The sequence below is a fragment of the Micromys minutus genome (genome assembly GCF_963924665.1).
Source record: "Micromys minutus genome assembly, chromosome: 29".
Lineage (NCBI taxonomy): Eukaryota > Metazoa > Chordata > Mammalia > Rodentia > Muridae > Micromys > Micromys minutus.
In genome coordinates this window covers 34,654,715-34,673,827 of record NC_137964.1, presented here as the reverse complement: position 1 = coordinate 34,673,827, position 19,113 = coordinate 34,654,715, and the positions used below count along the sequence as shown (strand labels likewise).

The window sequence follows — 19,113 nt, the reverse complement described above, 5'->3', positions numbered from 1 at the left end:
CCACCTCTGTAGAAATAGGTAGATGTTAGCTGAGGTTCCAGTTTAGGCCCCAGGTTTCAGCAGGTGCCGGCTGTGGAGAACTCACCCTCCCTTCGGATGTCTCATGGGGGAAGTGCGGAGGAGAGAGTGGCCTGGTCTGTGAGCAGTACACTGGGGTTTGCGCCCACTCTTCCTCACTGTGGGCTGCGGGATGTTGTTCTGCCCATCGCTAGACTGAAGGCCACAGATTCAGAACTTTTGCCGGTGGCTGGACTGCAGTCACCTCAGGGCAAGCCTGTCTGTTCCTGAGGGTGGTGTTCATACCTGTGCCCCCAGGTCCAGTGGAGTGAGCAGTCTCTGAGCCTGGCCCAGGCTGGGCCTTGCTTTAGTGCTGACTCTGGTGGAGGAATTCAGCCTCTCTGAGCCTCCTGGCCCTCATCTGTGATTGGCTATGAAATGTCATCCTCACAGAGCTCGGGGGAGCTCCCCGTGTGAACCAGGCTGCCTGGAGCTCAGAACTGCCTGCCTCTGTCTCCCAGGTGCTGACGCTGAAGCTATGGCTTCTTGAAGCTTCAGTAGCAGCCCATGAGCATATCAAACTGGGTCTTACTAACACCGTGATGCCGTGCCCTGAAACCGTATTGCATGTGTGTGTCCTACGAACACCATGGCGAGCCACATGCCCTGTGTGTGGCGGTGGCGGTGACTCAGATGCCTTGCTCCAGTATTCTCCACTCAGCCCTATGGGTGAGAACTGCTGCACCCATTTTGCAGGGGGTAGAAACTGAGGCTCACAGAGGCCAAGTGATGCTCCTGGGATCTGCAACAGAGCAGCCCCCTCCCATTGCGACTCCTCCCCATCCCTGCCCGAGACTGTTCTATCCTCTGCCTGTCTTCCTACTCCATTGATGCTGGTGCAGAGCCTGTGGTCAGACTCAACTCTGAGGTCATTTCACTCTTGAAGGGTGAGTAGAGGAGATGCAGAGAGGGCTGGCTTCCAATGCAGGATCCTCCTGCCTCAGCCTCCAGCGTGCTGAGATCAAGGATACCTACCCATGCCCAGCTCCAGCACAGGCTTCTCAGTCAGGAGCCGCAAGTGCATTCCGACAGAAAAGAAGTCCATGTGTCAGTGTGTGTGCATCTTCCTGGTGCCTACCATGACCTTAGCTGTGGGGATTGCACAGTTTTAGTGCCAGGCTCCGCTCCTGCCTGGGGGCCAGCTCTCCTGTCCTCTTACAGAGGCTGCCTGTGCACAGGGCTGTCCAGGAGGCTCCTGTGCTGCTGGCCGCTGCTTTGCTGTGTGGTGCATCTGTCCTTGTATCAGGTGTAGCTTCTAGGCTGCCCTGTGTGTGGTGTCTTCTCCCGTCTGCCTGGGCTGCTGCTCCGCTGTCTGGACACCTGTGGGCAGTTCATGTTCCAGTGTGATGCTCACGGTGGCCTCCTTGCCACAGCCTGCCCTCTGCACCACCCTCAAGGCAGCTGCCACCTTCAGATAACACTCCCCAGATGTGACCCTCTGGCTCAGAGTCCCACCACTAGGAACTAGCCAGTCACAGAAAACTGCCTGCCCAACTTGGGACACAAGCTGCCACCATCCTAAGACCCGATGTCACATTCCCCATGGCCAGCCCACAGGAAGCACACACTGAGTGCTGGGTGTGTGACTGAAGTGGCATTTCAGAGGGTGGGCTGGGAGGCAGCACCTGCTAAAAGGCAAACCCTGGGTCACACGGCGTCTTCTGAGTCAGCCACACACGCATGGCTTCACACAGGATGTGTTGTGGCAGACACAGAAGAGCCTCATGTTGACCACGTGGCATCTGACAGTCATGTAGCTTTTTCTCTCATGTTTTAGGCAGGGTTTTTTATGTCATCCACGCTGGACTTAGAAACTACGGTGTAGCACAGGCTGACCTCCAATTTTTGATCCTCCTGCCTCGACCCTGGGAGTGCTGGGATCACAGGCTTGCACCACCTACCTGACACCCCTTGATGGACTCAGGCAGAGGCAGCTTGTCATGATTCTGCACACTTTATTGTTGACTTCAGTGAGGCATGGCTAAATGACCCAGGTCCTGTGTTACATACCTGTCATCCCATACTTGGGAAACTGAGGCAGGGGGCATCATCATGAGTTCTGGGTCAGCCTGGGTTAGAATGAGACACCGTCTCAACTCCCTCTCCCTGAAGGCAATAAAATGCCTTGTGATGATTTCTGCAGTGCCCTGCACAGTGTGTGTGCACACGAGTATATACATGCTCACTTACCATAGGCACAGGAGGGATGTGAGGAGCTGTCACCATGCCTGCTGACCCCTGTGACCACCACTGTGTTTGTTCCGCTGTTTGAGGGCGGGCCCTTGGGGATGCATATTGCTGTTTGAGTTCACTTTCCAGGGAAGAAATAGGATATGTAAGGACTCACACATAAGCACACGTTACAATGTCAGCACTTGGGAAGCTGAGGCAGGAGGATTGCTAAAATTAGGGGCCAGGCTGGGTTGCAGAGAGGAACCTTGTGAGTGCCTTCTTTGTCAGCATGTTCTAAAAGTGGATGGAGTTAGCACAAGGGTGACCTCGAGGAAGCTGTTCTGAGCCGTGTGTCCCAGAGAGGAAGTGTGTGTGTGTGTGTGTGTGTGTGTGTGCATGTGCACATGTGTATGTGTGTGTATGTCCCACGTTGCTTGCAGTCAGCAGGGATGGGTCATGGCCAGGTGTACAGGACTCCACACCAGTGCCCAGCCTCCACCCCCAGCTTCCTGCAGTGGTCCGGGATCCTGTGTAGGAGGTCATGTGGTTGCAGGAAGCTGGGCTCCTGCAAGGTCGTCCTGGCCCTTTCCTGTTTGTGCTGTCCTGGACGGAGGCCATGGGGCCTCTCAGCACAGAAGCCCAGAGTGAGGAGGCATTGCCACAGGCCCAGGCTGAGCTGATAGGAGCTGAGCCCGGCCCTGGGCAGACTGTCCCTTAAGTCCTGCATTGAGCAGTGCAAAGGCTTTGAGAACCTCCAGCTTCAGACACACCTGCGACCTGCCGGTGCCTTAGTGAAAAGTGATACTAGTTCTGTCTGTGAGGCCCAAGTTAGAGCCAGAATGTATGTAAAAATGATAGACCCACTGGACAAAACAGTTCTGACCTAGATCCTGGTGAGGGGAAATCTGGAACTCAAGGGAACCACAAGTCCCCGTGTCAAAGACAACAGAGTAAACCCAGCAAACTAACCTCCAAGTGCTTTGGGTCTCTTGCTGGGCTGTTGACAGCAGACAGTGCTCATGTGTGTCTGAGTGTTATGCAAGACCTAATATCATGTCCTAGAATTCTGCAGTTTTCTCCTCCTGTCTAAAGCTGGTCACCTGAGTCCTCCCACTGGGCTTTCTGAGAACCAGACACCCTGGTCTTGCCATAGGGTCCTGAAGTCTTGCCTTGTGGATTTGCCCTACATTGCACTGTCCTGTTGGCATTTAGTCCTGGGTGCCTGCACACCAAGCCATGAGGCCTGGCCACGTGGTGATGTGTACTACCCACGGGGTGGGCACACAGCTACCTATGGTCACACGTGGCACCGACATTAAGTTCTGTGCTCAGACAGATGCTGGGTTCTCAGAATGCGTCTGACCTTAAGAGGCCTTTAGTGAAGCAGCTTGTAAACTTAAGGCTACACACAGAAGTTGGGGGCGGGGCGTGAGGGACGGGAAGTCACTGTTGACCCTACATGGGGTGCCGTGGCAGTGGTCTGTCCCAGACTAAACGCTGACATGTGTTGAGTGAAGACTGCATGGCAGCCTAGTCAGAAGCCTCCTGGTCCATGTGACGCCTTGTCTCAGGTGTCAGTGTTCGTCACAGAACTGGTCCAGACCAGCCCAGGACCAAGCCTTGGATTGGGGAAGCCCTGAGAGTAAAAGACTCACTGCTCCCCACTTCCCAGTGTGGGCCTCTGAAGCGGAGGAAAGGGTGCCATTGGGGTCCCACCTCCATCACTCTAGGTAAAAATTGCAGATCAGGTCGGGACAAGACTCTGGGCTCTGAAGAGACGGGTAGGGGGTTTCCTCCTGGCTTCCACTGTGTGACATCACGCGCCTCACCCCTGTAGGCAGTTGATTCATAGAAGGAGAGTCACACACAGAAAAGTGACGATGGAGGGGACAGTGGCTCTGCCCTCCCCATGCATGGTCCCCAGGTTCCCCAGCAGCTGTGAGCTAAGCCGTTTTGTATCCCCTCAATGCTGGCTCCCCAGTGCACAGAGTCGGGGGTCTCTGATACCTAGGGTCCCCCCTCCTAGCCTCATGGAGAGTAGGATGGTGCAGGATGAGACGGCATTGTGGTCTGGCAGAGGGTACTTTGAGAGCTGCTTCCCTGGGGGCAGGGCTGCACAGCGAGTCTGGGTTTGTGCACAGGGGCCCTGGCCCACCTCATACGTGCAGCCTTGCATACTGCCAGCCTCCTCTGCCCAGCCCCCTCTGCCCCTGCCTCCTTTTTCTTTGGAGCCTCTTGATCTCTTGACCGTAGGGTTAGGGTTTAGAAAGTACAGATAGACGGGTTTGAGCCAAAATGTCACTTCCTTCTGTCCACTGTGGGCGTCTGTTCCTCAAACTGGCTGTTTCTCTCTGTACTTGGCACTAGCACTGTGTCTCTTGTGTAGCCCAGGCTGGCCTTGAGCTCATTGTGTAGCTGAGGATGACCCGATGCTCCTCCTTTGTCTTCTGCTCCCACTGAATCCTACTAGTGTGAGTGGTGCAGGCGCACAGTAGGTGCGAGTAAACAAGGTCTGTTTGGGGCAGAAGCTCTGATGTGACCGGTTCCCTCAGATCCCTCTGCCTTTGCTGCATGACATGGGGACAAAGCTGAGTTTGGAAACCGACTTTTCCATCTCCTTAGCTGTGTGTGTGGTCTCGGCCCCTCACGTCACTTGCAGAGCCACAGCCTCTTCCACTAAGTGGGACAAACCTACCTTATGGCACCTGGAGGAAGCCCTTGCTTTGGGCAGATAACCCTGCACAGATCCCCTCACAGTCCCTTCCCAGGCTCCAGGAGTCCCCACTGCCTTTTAAGTTGAGTGTGATGACACCCAGAGGCTCTGCAGCCCTGTTTCTCGGAGGAGTTCGGGGAGGTTAGGCAGTGGTAGGCCAAAGCTGGGTCTGGATGCAGACAGTGTGCACCATTTCTGTGCCTGGCACACACGTGGAAAACCTGACAATCACTCGATGCCTCATCCCAGGGAAATAGTGTGAGCTACGGGGTCAGAAGCTGTTTGAGGAGAAAATGCCCCAGACTGCCAGGACTCTGGGGAGCATCCGAATGTTTCTTAACCTTTTCCTCCTGTTGTGGGTACCAGTGGTTTGCCTTAGTGATTCTGCCCTTGGCCTTACGCTGGCCCTGCCTCCTCACAGACCTAGCCAGCCCAGACTGTGCAAGCACAGGGTCTGATGGGAGGATGGGCAAAGGGGATGTGGATAGGCCGGCTTAGTGCTGACCTGTGGACCCCACCCCTGCATCTCACTGCCCTGTGTGAGCAGAGACTGACAGTCTGTGACTGCTCTTGTGGCTGCTGCTTTGGGGTTTGTGGTGTGTTGGCTGCTACTCCTGCAGAGTTCTCTCTCTCCCTGGGAGGGAAGCAGAGCACACATGTGCTCCTCCTCCGCTGACATGAAAGGTTTCATACCTGTACACACACTCTGTCATTTTATCACGGTGATGAGGCAGACAGGGCCGTGGTGTGAGTGTGGAGGTCAGAGAACCAGTCTGCGGGGTCAGTTCTCTCCACATCTCTGTGGGTCCGGGGAATCAAGTCAGGCTTGTGTAGCAAGCACCTTTACCTGCTGAGCCTCCTTGCTGGCCCACCTCTGTGTACTGAAAATCACCTCGGATTGATTTGCACCTAGTGCCGTGTAAACACAATGGGAACAGTTAGCTCTTCCATGTTTCTGTACATGTAAAGCAAACATGAAGTCTACACAAGTCAACATAGAGGCAGTGTTCCCTCCATACACAGCATCCACAGGAGCTCAGTGCACACAGCCCTCACTCCAGGGGCACAGGGTACTGTCTGAGTCAGGGTGTGCACACAGCCCTCACTCCAGGGGCACAGGGTACTGTCTGGGTCAGGGTGTGCACACAGGAGCTCAGTGCACACAGCCCTCACTCCAGGGGCACAGGGTACTGTCTGGGTCAGGGTGTGCACACAGGAGCTCAGTGCACACAGCCCTCACTCCAGGGGCACAGGGTACTGTCTGGGTCAGGGTGTGCACACAGCCCTCACTCCAGGGGCACAGGGTACTGTCTGGGTCAGGGTGTGCACACAGCCCTCACTCCAGGGGCACAGGGTACTGTCTGGGTCAGGGTGTGCACACAGTACTCACTTCAGGGGCACAGGGTACTGTCTGGGTCAGGGTGTGCACACAGTACTCACTTCAGGGGCACAGGGTACTGTCTGGGTCAGCGCTCTCCAGTGTGGATCCCCATTGTCTCTAGTGGTTTCTGAGTCTTTGACACATGAGCAAATCAAAGTGAATTTTCACTCTACTCAGTTTGGCTGAATTAAAACCTCTTCTCCCCTGTGGCAGTGCACCAGGTGCCTGCTCTGGAGTGGAAGGGCCACCGGTTGGTCCGCATGTCTCAGTGGAGAGTGATTAGTGCCTGCTGTGGGGGTGGCAGACCTGGGAACACTTAGCACTTCAGGGGCCTCCTGGGGGCAGCCAGGTTGCCTCCATCTTCTCTGGAAGCTTCCAGTGCCCTCTCTGGATTGCTTAGTTTCTATCCAGAGGAAGTCAGCAACTGCCCAGGAGTCCTGAGCCCCGGTGTCTTGTGGGGTGGGAGTGAGGTGAGACCCCTTCTCCAGCTGAGCGTTACTGTATTAGGGCTGGGTTTCAAGAAAAGACTCCAACAGACAAGCTAAATGATGAAGGTGAGGGGAGCGTGGGTTCTCTGGAGAGGGAGGACTGAGATACAGGCAGCCACACCTTACTCCTTCCTGCTGTGACACAAATGCCAGTCACGCTCCAGGTCCTCCTGTCTGACCAAAGCCTCCCAGCCACCCCTGTTTTCAGACTGGGTAGCTGAGACTCTGGTCTTGAAGGTCAGGGACTCTTCCATCTCTAGAGCCACGTTCTGTACTGTGCAGCATCTGAGACAGGACCAAGGAGGGACGTACAGTGTTAGATGATGCATGTTTGTCTGTGAAGCCTGCCTCCCCAGGCCCCTCCCGGGCTGTGGGGACATAGCCCGTACCCGAAGCATGGTGTTTGGAGCTGAGTTCTAAATGTTCACAGGCCAAAATGGGAAACAGATTCAGTTGGTTCTTGGGTTAGCTGCTTAGAAAAGGTCTCTCTGCTTGGTGTGTGCACTTAGGACAGCACTGGGTGGGTGGTCAGCAGTGGAAGCCAGGTATTATCGGACTCCAGGGAGTGCCATACCTGGTGCATGAACTCTTGGAGCTGCACAGTGCCCTGCCTGGGTGACAATGCCTGGCATATCCTGGGCAGTGACAGGTATGCTGGTATATTGTTTTCTTTCCCTGATGCCCAGGGCTGAGAAGAGAGGAGAGGCTGACAGAGACTCCCCATGGTAGCAAAAATCTCTCCCCTGAAAGCGCCTCTGCCTCAGCCTGCCCTGACACAGCATCTCCATTGTTCTGCAGGACCGTAAGGGCAGGAAGCCGTGGAGACCAGGGTCGAGGACCGGTGCTTGGCCATGAGGGTGCCCAGGGGAGGTGAGTCTACACGGAGACCCTGTTGTCCTGACACAGCCCCTTAATGCCTTCTTGTTCCCTGTCTCCAGCATTAGGCAGGCGGGTGGGCAGGTGGGCGGGTGAACTTTCTGCACAGCTGTCTAGTTGAAATTCAGGAGCCTCAAAGCCTGATAAACACCGGAAACACAGGACACTGCAGGTAGGCTATGGGTTCTGGGGCAGCCTGGGCAGAGCTTGCTGAGTGCCTCCTGTGGGCACTGTCCAGTCTTCACGTTGTTGGAAATGATGACCATTATCCCTGCTCCCCTTGGCTGGAGGAAAATGTCTGTCTACATTGTGAGCCAGCAAGTTGCAGAGGTGAGATTTGAACCCAGTTCTGCGGAGTGTGTTCCTGCTGACTTCACTGCCAGGACAGCAGTGGCTCCTCAAGCTGCCCTCTGGCTCCTCCCCCCTGCCCAAGAAAGGTTGTTTTCTTCTGGAAAAGCGTGGCTTTGACCCTGTCTGTGCAACTCTGAACACAGAACTATAAAATCACAAAACGCAGGCAGGATGTTTGCCAGATTTTAGATCCTGAAACACATGAGTGACTTAGTGGTGGACAAGCTGGCCATTCGGTCACCTCTCCCTTCAAGGGTCACTGTTTGTCACCAACCTTAGGTGCGCACACGTGTGAACGTACACATGCATGTGTACTCACACGTGTGTGCACATTCGTGTGCATGCACACGTGCACTGCAATCAGTCTACAGTTAAAGCACCCCTGCCACACAGCACCTTTCCACCCCGAAGGGCAGTGGCTCTAATTCCAGCTGTGGTGGCTTCCAGGGCTGGCACAGCAGTCATGAGGACTGGTGGAGTTCGGATCTCAGGTCCAGGGGGCGAACTTCATGAAGCACTTGAAGGCGTCTTTCGATATCTGAGCGGCTGTGTCCCGGGCAGCCTGCTTGGTCCCCTAAACATCCCTTGAAGTTGGTTTTGCCCATCACGGACCCAAAATGAAGCAGAGAGCAGCCCCAGCATTAGCGGAAGTGGGCGAGCAGTTTCTTTTCTGGGAGAGGCCCCACTGTGACGCTCAGCTGGCCCTGGGGAAGAGTTATCCTCCTTAGCAGGCACTTCCCAGCCATGCAGCCCAGTAAGCCCAGTGCACTGTCCCAGATTGACTGGCAGGGATGGAAGCTTGATGTGCCCAGAGTTGCTGTCCACCAGGCCCTGACGGTGGCCTCCAGGCTCCAGACTGCTTCCTCCAGGGGCGTCCATTTCTCACTTGCTGTGTCCCATGGGTGGCAAGCTCTGAACCTGTCAAGCCTCACAGTAAAATGGATGTCATGTCTCTTCTCACCTCGCCAGACCCTCGCGTGTTCTGAGACACTCACAGCCCCTGGTCATACTGGGTTCTTTCCCCTAGGGTTGTCCTGGTCCTTCGGGAACTCCCTTCCCTGCCTGCTGCCTGTGAGCTCTCCACAGTTCAGACCTCAGCTTGGGGCTCCATTGCAGCTTTTACTGCTCCTCTCAGGACCTGTCACCCCCCAGTGTGAGCCCACAGTGCTGGCAGAGTTGGAAGTGATAGCCGTGGGTAAATCTGGACCCACCCAGCTGATTCCAGCAAGAGGCCAAGGGGAAGGCAGGGGACTGGGGGCTCAGAGACCCTGGGTTCAAGGCAGAGAACACACAACATCCCCCATTGTCTGCATTGTCCTCTAGCGACCTGGGCAGGGCTGAGATAGCGGGTTCCTCTTTTCACAGGAGTTCCCTGTCGGAAAAAGCACTGAGTTTCTACCCTCTGGTCAGCAAGGCCTTGGGAGGGGAGGTGTGTTACCTCTCCTGGTCCAAGCAGTCCCCAGTCGCCTGGTCCCCAGCCTTCAGTAATGGAGCCTATTCCCATCCCTGCAGGACAGGAGACCTCTCTCTACTCAACTCCTGGCTGGGAGCATCCTTCCCAGCACCCAGCTGTGGTCCAGTCCTGCTGCACTAATTCCCAGCTGGGACATTTCCTCCCCTCTGGGTCCTTCCAGCAGCAGCCAGCTAGTTACCACACTGAGCCTGTCCCCACTTCACACTGAGCCTGTCCCTGTGAGTTCCACACTTCACACTGACCGTGTCCCTGTGAGTTCCCCACTTCACACTGACCGTGTCCCCGTGAGTTCCCCACTTCACACTGAGCCTGTCCCCGTGAGTTCCACACTTCACACTGAGCCTGTCCCCGTGAGTTCCCCACTTCACACTGACCGTGTCCCTGTGAGTTCCCCACTTCACACTGAGCCTGTCCCCGTGAGTTCCCCACTTCACACTGACCGTGTCCCCGTGAGTTCCCCACTTCACACTGAGCCTGTCCCCGTGAGTTCCCCACTTCTTCACAAGAACCTGTGCTGTGGAGGCTGCTGGCCTGCTGCCTGTCTCCAGGGCTTGATGCGTGGACTTCAGTGCCAACTTGATGAGCAAGTCCCAAGTGCAGGTGGAGGGGAGGACAGAGCCCCCGCTGTGGGGTGCGGGGGCAGGCAGCCTTTCTTGTTGGGTAACTGGGCATCTCTCCTAGCCTCACTCCCTCTTACCTGGTGCTGGTCGTACGGACACTCATTCCATCATTTCTAACTGGACGATAATGAGCAAAGCTCATGCAGGGAGCTGAGAACACAGCCCCTGTCTATGCTGCAGGGACCAGTCAGGCCTGTGGGCTGTTCCTATGCTGCTCTCTCTCTTGCTTGCTTGCTCGGTCACTCTTTCCAAGACAGGACCTCCTGTATTTCAGGTTGGTCTCAAACTCCTCCTGATCTTTCTTGCCTTTTCTCCCACATGCCAGATGTCTCAACGCCATTAGCCACCATGCCTGGTTTGTGTGGTCCTGGGGGTCAAACCCAGGGCTTTGCTCGTGCTGGGCAGGCCCTCTACCCAGTGAGCTACATCCCCAGCTGTGAATGCCTGTACTTCCATACCAGACCATGTTACCTGATAGGGCTGGTGAGAAATTAAACTTAGCTTGGGTTGGAGGGACCATCTAAGGCAGACTAACGCAGTGACAATTTTACTGAGAGCCATTCGGCTTTGTATGCCCCTGTCAGAAACAATATATTGGAAATTGCCAGAACCAATACAGTTGTAGTTGCTGGGATACAATGCTGTAAGCTGTGCAGGGCACATAGATTAATGTCTGTAATGTCTGGGAGCAGAAGTGCTGTCACAGACACCAGGATGGCCTGAATGCTGCACAGCCTGTGGGCGTGTGTGGGTCTCTCAGGACCCAGAAAGCACATTGTTCTTTGAACCTGAAAAACCTGTGACACATGCCTCTCAAGACAGCGGGGCCAGGCACAGTCCACGGTTCTCTACACCCAGCCCTACATTTTTTTTTAAAAATACATGCAGACTTGAACTTGTACTCCTGCCTTGGCTTCCCAAGTCGCTTCTTTACAGGCCTCTGCTGGCATTTCTCACATTTTAATAACAACCACCATCGCTGTCCCCTGTTACCTGATAGCCAGCTCAACCACTGACATGGAACTCCAGCTGACCAAGGCCCCACAGCCATGGTGGTGAGAGGGTTGAGTCTTGCTGTCCACCTGAAGCTCTGAGGCCACCATGTTCCCCTGTACTTTGACCTACTTGACACTGAGCTTGCACCCAGTCCCAGCATCCTGTTTGAGTCCCGATGGGCCTGCTAATGCCGTCCCTCTCTTCACAGATGCAAACCAAGTGGGCCTGCTGACCCGTCCATGAGGCGGGCCCCCTGGCTGGGCCTGCGACCCTGGCTGGGCATGCGCCTGTCGGTGCGAAAGGTGCTGCTGGCCGCGGGCTGTGCTCTGGCCCTGGTGCTCGCTGTGCAGCTTGGGCAGCAAGTACTGGAGTGCCGGGCGGTGCTCGAGGACGTGCGGAGCCCACGCAGGATGCGGCCGGAGCAGGAGGAACTGGTGATGCTCGGCGCCGACCACGTGGAGTACCGCTACGGCAAGGCCATGCCGCTCATCTTCGTGGGCGGTGTCCCGCGCAGCGGCACCACCCTCATGCGCGCCATGTTGGATGCGCACCCGGAGGTGCGCTGTGGGGAGGAGACGCGCATCATCCCTCGAGTGCTGGCCATGCGGCAGGCCTGGACCAAGTCTGGCCGCGAGAAGCTGCGGCTGGACGAGGCAGGTGTGACAGATGAGGTGCTGGACGCGGCCATGCAGGCCTTTATCCTGGAGGTCATCGCCAAGCATGGCGAGCCGGCACGCGTGCTGTGTAACAAGGACCCCTTCACACTCAAGTCGTCTGTCTACCTGGCACGCCTGTTCCCCAACTCCAAATTCCTGCTAATGGTGCGTGACGGCCGGGCGTCTGTGCACTCCATGATCACGCGCAAGGTCACCATCGCGGGCTTTGACCTCAGCAGCTACCGAGACTGCCTCACCAAGTGGAATAAGGCCATCGAGGTGATGTACGCACAGTGCATGGAGGTGGGCAGGGACAAGTGCCTGCCCGTGTACTATGAGCAGTTGGTGCTGCACCCCCGGCGCTCACTCAAACGCATCCTGGACTTCCTGGGCATCGCCTGGAGTGACACAGTCCTGCACCACGAGGACCTCATTGGCAAGCCTGGGGGCGTCTCCTTGTCCAAGTGAGTGGGGCCCCACAGCTCCTCCCAGGCCCCAGGCGGCAGGTCGAGTCTGCCCTTCCTGAGCTGTGCTACCTTAGGCAAGTGTCTGTGCCTCTCTGAGCGTCAGCATCCTTCTGTGTGATGGGGAAAGAGTTGGGAATTGGGTCTCTGCTCCCCTGTAATTGTCTTGTGCTATTGGAATGCGCAGACAGTACATGGGGATTGTGGGCTGCACACAGAAGGCCAGGCACCCACAGGAAGCTGGTGTCCTGGGACCCTCGGCCTCAACACTAGCATTGGTTTTTTTTTTTTTTCTTTCTTTCTTTAAGGCCAACTGCTCATGTTAGTTGTAGATAGGACAAGCTAATTTTAAGGAAGCACAGGCAAGGCTGGCAATATGGCTCAGCAAGAAAAGGGACTTGCCATGCGAGCCCAGAAACTTCATTTGATACCCAGAACCTACATAAAAGTGGAAGGAGAGAAGAGACTCCACAAGGTTGGCCTCTCACCTCCACACACCCTTACACATCATATGCACACACCCATGATAAATAAGTAAACACACCGAAAAAGAAACCATGAATAAAAGAGGAGCTGATGGGGTGGCTCAGTGGCTGTAACGTGTTCAGCATCTCTGGCAACCACATACACCTGGAGGCCTTACAAATACAAACAGACATGTGTGCACATACACACATGGGCACTCATACACTCGCACAGGAATGCACACAAGCATGTGCACACGCATGCATGCACATGCATGCACATGTGAAGGGAGCTGGACTGCATCACTAGAGCACATGGCTCCTGACCACAGCTCTGCTTCTTCATATGTGCAGCTTTCATGAGGCACCGCGCCCTGACTGCGCGCTCACAGCTAATGGGGAAGGGCTGCCCAGGGACCGGGGATGCCCAGCCCTCCTGCTGCCCCATGGCCTCTGAGCAGGGAGCATCCCCCAACCTGACAAGACTGCCCTCTCTCCCCAGGATCGAGCGGTCCACAGACCAGGTCATCAAACCCGTGAACTTGGAAGCTCTCTCCAAGTGGACTGGCCACATCCCTAAAGACGTGGTGAGGGATATGGCCCAGATTGCCCCCATGCTGGCCCGGCTTGGCTACGACCCGTATGCAAATCCGCCCAACTATGGGAACCCTGACCCCATTGTCATCAACAACACTCATCGGGTGAGTGTATGTACATGGGAGTGAGCATAGACCTCGGCCCAGTGGGGCCTCCAGGCTCCTGATGGAAATACTGGACAGATGCAGGTTTTCTACTTTGGCTTGGGCCAAACAGAAGCAAGGCCCACAGGTGCCCTCTCACCCTGTCCTTCTCGGAGCACATCTGTTTGTGTCTCAGGTCTTACTGCATTTCCTGTTTTCCTGGCTACTGTGTTCACGTGTAGTCCTGTTTATCCTTTCCTTTCTGACCTATGGATGTGTGTGTGTGTCCCCTTTTGAGTCTTAAGAGCAAACATACATAAAGAAAGAATGGACCACACTGTTGTCCCCTAAGTTATCACGTTGATTTCTTGGACTGGGAGCTGTCGAAATCACTGTTCTCTCTGGTGACAGTGGTTCAGGAAAGTCGGTAGCTTTGACACAGGCATTTTGTAAGAACAGCTCATTAGCTATGCTCAAGTCTGCTTGGTGTCACCCAGCATCTTGAGTGGTTTGAGTAGTTGGCTTATGTCAATTAAAAATAAAAAGAGCTGGGTGTGGTGTGGCGGTGGAGTCCTTACCCAGCATGCATGAGGCTCTGGGTTCCATCCCAAGTAACAATAGTGTAGACTTAAAAGCAGAGCCCTTAGAGTAACAGAAATCCAGCGCTGGGCATCCAGAAGGAGCCACAACAGCAGGAGGGCACACCGAGGTTCTCTCCTTTTTCTGAGTGTATGTGTGTGTGCAGTTGTGTGTGCATGCCATGGGGCAGATCTAAAGACCCTAGGAAACTCGGGTTCTATTGTATAGATCCATTCTAGTGGATGCTGCTGCCTGATCAGTCAGATCAGTTTGAACATTGCCTAATATTCCCCCAGAGAGCCAGAAATGTTTCCTTGGGTTTCTGACCTTGGCAAGGGCCCTGTCTTGATCTCTGTGGTGTTCAGTGCCTGTTGCAAAGGGACACATCCGAGGGAACGGTTGTGGTTGGTTACTGTGACTGTGAGACCTCGGCCACAGTCGAGGAGCTGTCCACACACTTGAGGCTTCAATTCTACCGTCTTCCTGAGTGCTTTCTCTTCTCTGTTTAAGCCGGCTGGTTTGACTTGTCCTTTGGGTGTGGGTGCAGCAACCCAGGGTCACTCCCAACCACATCCCTCTGCCTCACTGCCTTCCTGGCACCTCCCATAGCTTCACATGCCTGTGGTGGTTTATGTGCACTGTTACCTGCAAGTCAGCTGTGCCCCTGTCGGGACAGAACTCCAGTCACCTGATTAACACTGTCCGTGGGCAGAGAATAAGAGGCACTTGGTGAGTGTGGCTGAAGGAAGATGGATGGATGGATGGATGGATAGACGGATGATAGAGGACAAACATGGATTTGTGATGGATAGATGGAATGAGGTAGACAGGTGGGTTGATAGGATGCACAGTTGAAAGGAGGGGTGTGGTTGAGAAGTGTGTACCTGACAGGTGGGTAGAGGACAGATATGTCAGTGATGACGTGGATCTCACTCTCTGCCATTTCTCCCACAGTAACACTTATGTTCTTTCCTAGGTCTTGAAAGGAGACTATAAAACGCCAGCCAATCTGAAAGGATACTTCCAGGTTAGAAAGCCGGAGTGGGGTTCTGATTCCTGTTTCCCTGGCTGGGCCCCAGCTCAGAGTCGGTCCATAGCTGCTCCACGTTGCCCTGCGTGGGTGGGTGGGTGGATAGATAGATGGATGGATGGATGGGTGATGGATGGGTGGATGGATGATAGATGGATGGGTGGATGGGTGGATGGAATGATGGGTGGATGGTAGATGGATGGATGGATGGATGGATGGATGGATGGATGGATGGGTGAATGATGAATGGGTGGATGGATGGGTGGATGGGTGAATGATGGATGGATGGATGGATGGATGGGTGGATGATGGATGGATGGGTGGATGGGTGGGTGGATGGATGGATGGGTGAATGATGGGTGGATGGGTGGATGGATGGATGGGTGGGTGGGTGGGTGGGTGGGTGGATGGGTGAATGATGGATGGGTGGATGGGTGGGTGGATGGATGGATAGGTGGATGGGTGGGTGGATGGATGGATAGGTGGATGGATGGATAGGTGGATGGGTGGGTGGATGGATGGATGGGTGAGTGGATGGATGGATGATGGGTGGGGCAGAAGATGACACTTCTCTGTCATAAGCCTATGTAGGACTTGGTCGGGGTGTCTCTGAGTGACTCTTCCAGCCACAGTCAATCTCAGCAGTCCTTTTCTTGAGCTTTCTGCCCTTGTCCTTGGGCTCTGGAGTCTGCTGACCCTTGTGGATGACCACATTGTGTTTTCTGATGTGCCAAGCCAAACCGCCTCAGGTGCTTCCTTTCCATGAGCTCTAGATGTCCAGTGTGGGGCTAACAAACAAACAAAACCAAAAAGTGAACACCAGAGCTGTTCTCGTAGATCACAGCTTTAAGGTCTGGGCTGGCGCTGGTGGAGGCCTGGGAGTGTGGAACCGGTGGATACAAACAAATATGGCCAGTCACCTAGGAGATCCAAGGGACACAGCCTCAGTCTGTCCTGAGCACAGTGTGTCCTTGTGTGCCTCCTACAAGGGAAGAGCAAACCCCTCACCTACCACTTGGACTTGAAGTCTTCCATCTTCTGTCCCCCTACAGGTGAACCAGAACAGCACCTCCCCACACCTCGGAAGTTCGTGATCCCCAGGTGAGCTCTCCCACTGCGCCACTGAGGCTGCCAGCCCTGGCTGAAGTGCCCGTCCTTTAAACCTCTCCAACGTCCACTAAGGTGGACAGCCCCAGCCCCGTCCTGTTTCCATGGTGACTGGCTAGGGAGCTATTTATAGAATAGAGACTTACTCTGGGCTCTGGATTGGGGCTAGGGGAGGGGGTTAGTAGGGATCAGTGCTAGTCCAAAGCAAAAGGCAACTTCTCGAGCTGGGAAGGAGATGGAGGACTATGGAAAGAGACCCCAAGCCACACCGATACCTCACACAGCCTCAGCCTTGTTCACGGCAACCAGTTGCTCTCACAGCAGTCATCGCTGTGTTCCTCCACGCATGCATGAGGTGTCAGGGCTAGATGCTGCCTTGCACACAGGAGGCAGACAGACACAGCTCCACCCCTACAGAGAGCCCGAGGTCTTCTGTGCCCCAGAGCGGGAGGCTGGCCTCCTCCAGTCCTGTTTGCAGGCTTGGCTCTGTCAGAATGACTTTAAGTGCCTATCTCACTGAGAGTAGGGGGAGGGATTTTAAGCTGGGATGTGCATTCTCTGTGACTGTCAGGACTCCCTCAGTGGCTGTGCTGATGACTTCACTCAAGAGAAAAGACTGCAGAAGAGAATCCCACCCCCTGACTGCTGCTTCTCCCACCTCCTGTGTCTGTTAGGATCCCAGATCAGTCTACAGCCAGTGCCAACCTGATTGGCCGTCTAGATAAAATGCCGCATACGTGGTTCTCCATCCAGCCTGGAGTGCACTAGCCTGGGGTGGTTGTATCATTCCCTCCTTTCTCTGAAACTCATCGTATCGGACACGTCATTTGGAGGGTGGGGGCTGTTGAAGCCAAGGCTTTATGTTAGTGACCCTTAGGTCTGGCACATACAGGCAAGAGATGTACCAAGGAGCTGTCCCTTGCCCTCTTTGACTGTGAGATGGGAAGGTGGGGCCTTCAACTCACTCAGTAGCCACGGCACCCACATGTGCACAGACACTACAAATAAACCAGGTCCCACGTGGTCACGCCAACCTCAATTCCCATCACTCAGGAGGCAGGGTGGGCTGGATCTCCGAGTTCTAGGACAGCAGGTCTATATATGGAGTTCTAGGATGTTATGCAGTGAGACCCTGTCTCAAAAATGAAAACAAACAGAAACGTTCTATTCCAGGGTCATCCTCGCTGACACCACCTCCCCCTTCTCAGTCTTTGCAAGGCTCAGAAACCTGAGTCCTCAACCTGCACATGGAAGCTGGACCCACCCAAGCACATGGCTCTCAGTCACCGGGACCTGCCAGGATGGAGCATTCAGATATCTCGGCAGGAGCAAGCTCGGCACCTCTGCTCCAGGGCCACACGGAGGAGGGAGAGACTACTTCGGCTACAGAAACTTGGGGATTTTCTATTTTTTTTTTCTCCTTGAGAACTTTTTAAAAGAATTGAATTTGCTATCGTCCCTAATGGACAGGCTCCTTGGTGACCTCATCTCATGGGACAAGACCTGTGACCCGTGCCTCTCCTTGACTGGACACTGAACTCAAAGGATCTATTTAAGAGTTTAATATATGGGCTCTCCTCTCTTTAGTCCTACTCAGTTTCACAGAGAAAAGAGATTAATTATTTGAATAAAGTAGACAGGCTGCTGTCTGTGCCTTACTTCACATGAGTGAATGGGTTTCTTCTCTTCCCTCACAAGTAACTGGTGACACTGGAGAACATGCAGATGCTGCCACGGGCACCGCCGGGCTCCCGTCATCCCCACGGTAAAGGCGAGGCTCACAGGCAGAGTCCAGGAGGATCAGTGTGAGGGGTAAAGTTTGTATGGCATGGGTGATTCCACAAGGAAGAGTGTGTGCACACGAATGTACCCAACGCAGACAGTAGTGCTAAGGGGAAGGAGGGAGAGGGAGAGCAAGAGAGTAAATTTAAGAATTAAGTGAAACTCTCAAAGCTCTCACGGCCTCTCCCTCACCGCTGTGCTGACTGACATCAGAGGCAGGGTCTGGGCTTCCAGTGTGGACTGACCAGCAGCTCTCCAGGAGCCCCCAGCATGTTTGGAGCAGATGAAATCGCCGAGGTACCAGCCTTGGGCAACTGCTGGGTTGTTGGGTCTCAGGTGTGAGACGGTGGTTGCTCTTTTTTTTTTTTTTAAAGATTTATTTATTTATATAAGTATACTGTACCTGTCTTCAGACACACCAGAAGAGGGCATCAGATCCCATTACAGATGGTTGTGAGCCACCATGTGGTTGCTGGGAACTGAACTCAGGACCTCTGGAAGAGCTGTCAGTGCTCTAACCACTGAACCACCTGTCCAGCCCGGCTGTTATTATTTTAACGTAAACTGACTTAATGTGTTCTGTTGCTGCACCTGTTCGTTCCGTTGGCTCCACTCCTCTGGGGAACCCTGACTAATACAATGAGTAGGCGGCCCACGCCGTGAGCCCGAGGACGTGAGTTTGAGTCCCTAGCCCTCTCAAATCTGGGTATGGGTGCATGTGCCTGCAGTCCTGGCCCTGGGGCGGCGGTGGTGGTGCCGGTGACATGTGGATCTTGAGAACTTGGTGGCCAGCCAGTCCCACTGACAGAGTGAACTTCAGGTTCAGTGAGAACTTACCGAAAGGCAATAAAACAGAGCACGCGTGCACATGGTCATTCACACCCACACATTTGTGCATGCATCACACACACGCACACACACACACACACACACGCACACGCACGCACTCACTACAGGCCCCTCTGTCTTAGGGTTTTACTGCTGTGAACGGACACCACGACCAAGGCAATTCTTATAAGAACAACATGTAATTTGGGCTGGCTTACAGAGGTTCAGTCCATTATCATCAAGGTGGGAACATGGCAGCGTCCAGGCAGGCATGGTGCAGGAGGAGCTGAGAGTTCTACACCTTCATCTGAAGGTTGCTAGGAGAACACTGGCTTCCAGGCAGCTAGGAGGAGGGTCTTAAAGCCACACCCACTCCAACAGGGCCATACTGTCTA

At 54.6% G+C, this 19,113-nt stretch overlaps 1 protein-coding gene across 3 annotated transcripts in view; it reads left to right on the top strand.

The window, feature by feature from the left end:
- The window catches only part of TPST2 (tyrosylprotein sulfotransferase 2), a 34,532-nt gene extending 16,768 nt beyond the window's left edge, over positions 1-17,764 (top strand). For 2 of the 3 annotated variants that reach the window (XM_080940866.1, XM_080940867.1), the window contains exons 2-7: positions 7,610-7,681; positions 11,337-12,248; positions 13,215-13,413; positions 14,948-14,998; positions 16,054-16,102; positions 17,282-17,764. In XM_080940866.1, the coding sequence (XP_080796992.1) occupies positions 11,368-12,248; positions 13,215-13,413; positions 14,948-14,998; positions 16,054-16,095 (1,173 nt within the window). In that variant the 5' untranslated portion in view covers positions 7,610-7,681; positions 11,337-11,367 and the 3' untranslated portion in view covers positions 16,096-16,102; positions 17,282-17,764. The remainder of the gene's footprint in view (positions 1-7,609; positions 7,682-11,336; positions 12,249-13,214; positions 13,414-14,947; positions 14,999-16,053; positions 16,103-17,281) is intronic. The other variant, XM_080940868.1, reaches the window with a different exon arrangement.
- The last annotated feature ends 1,349 nt before the right edge of the window (positions 17,765-19,113 follow it).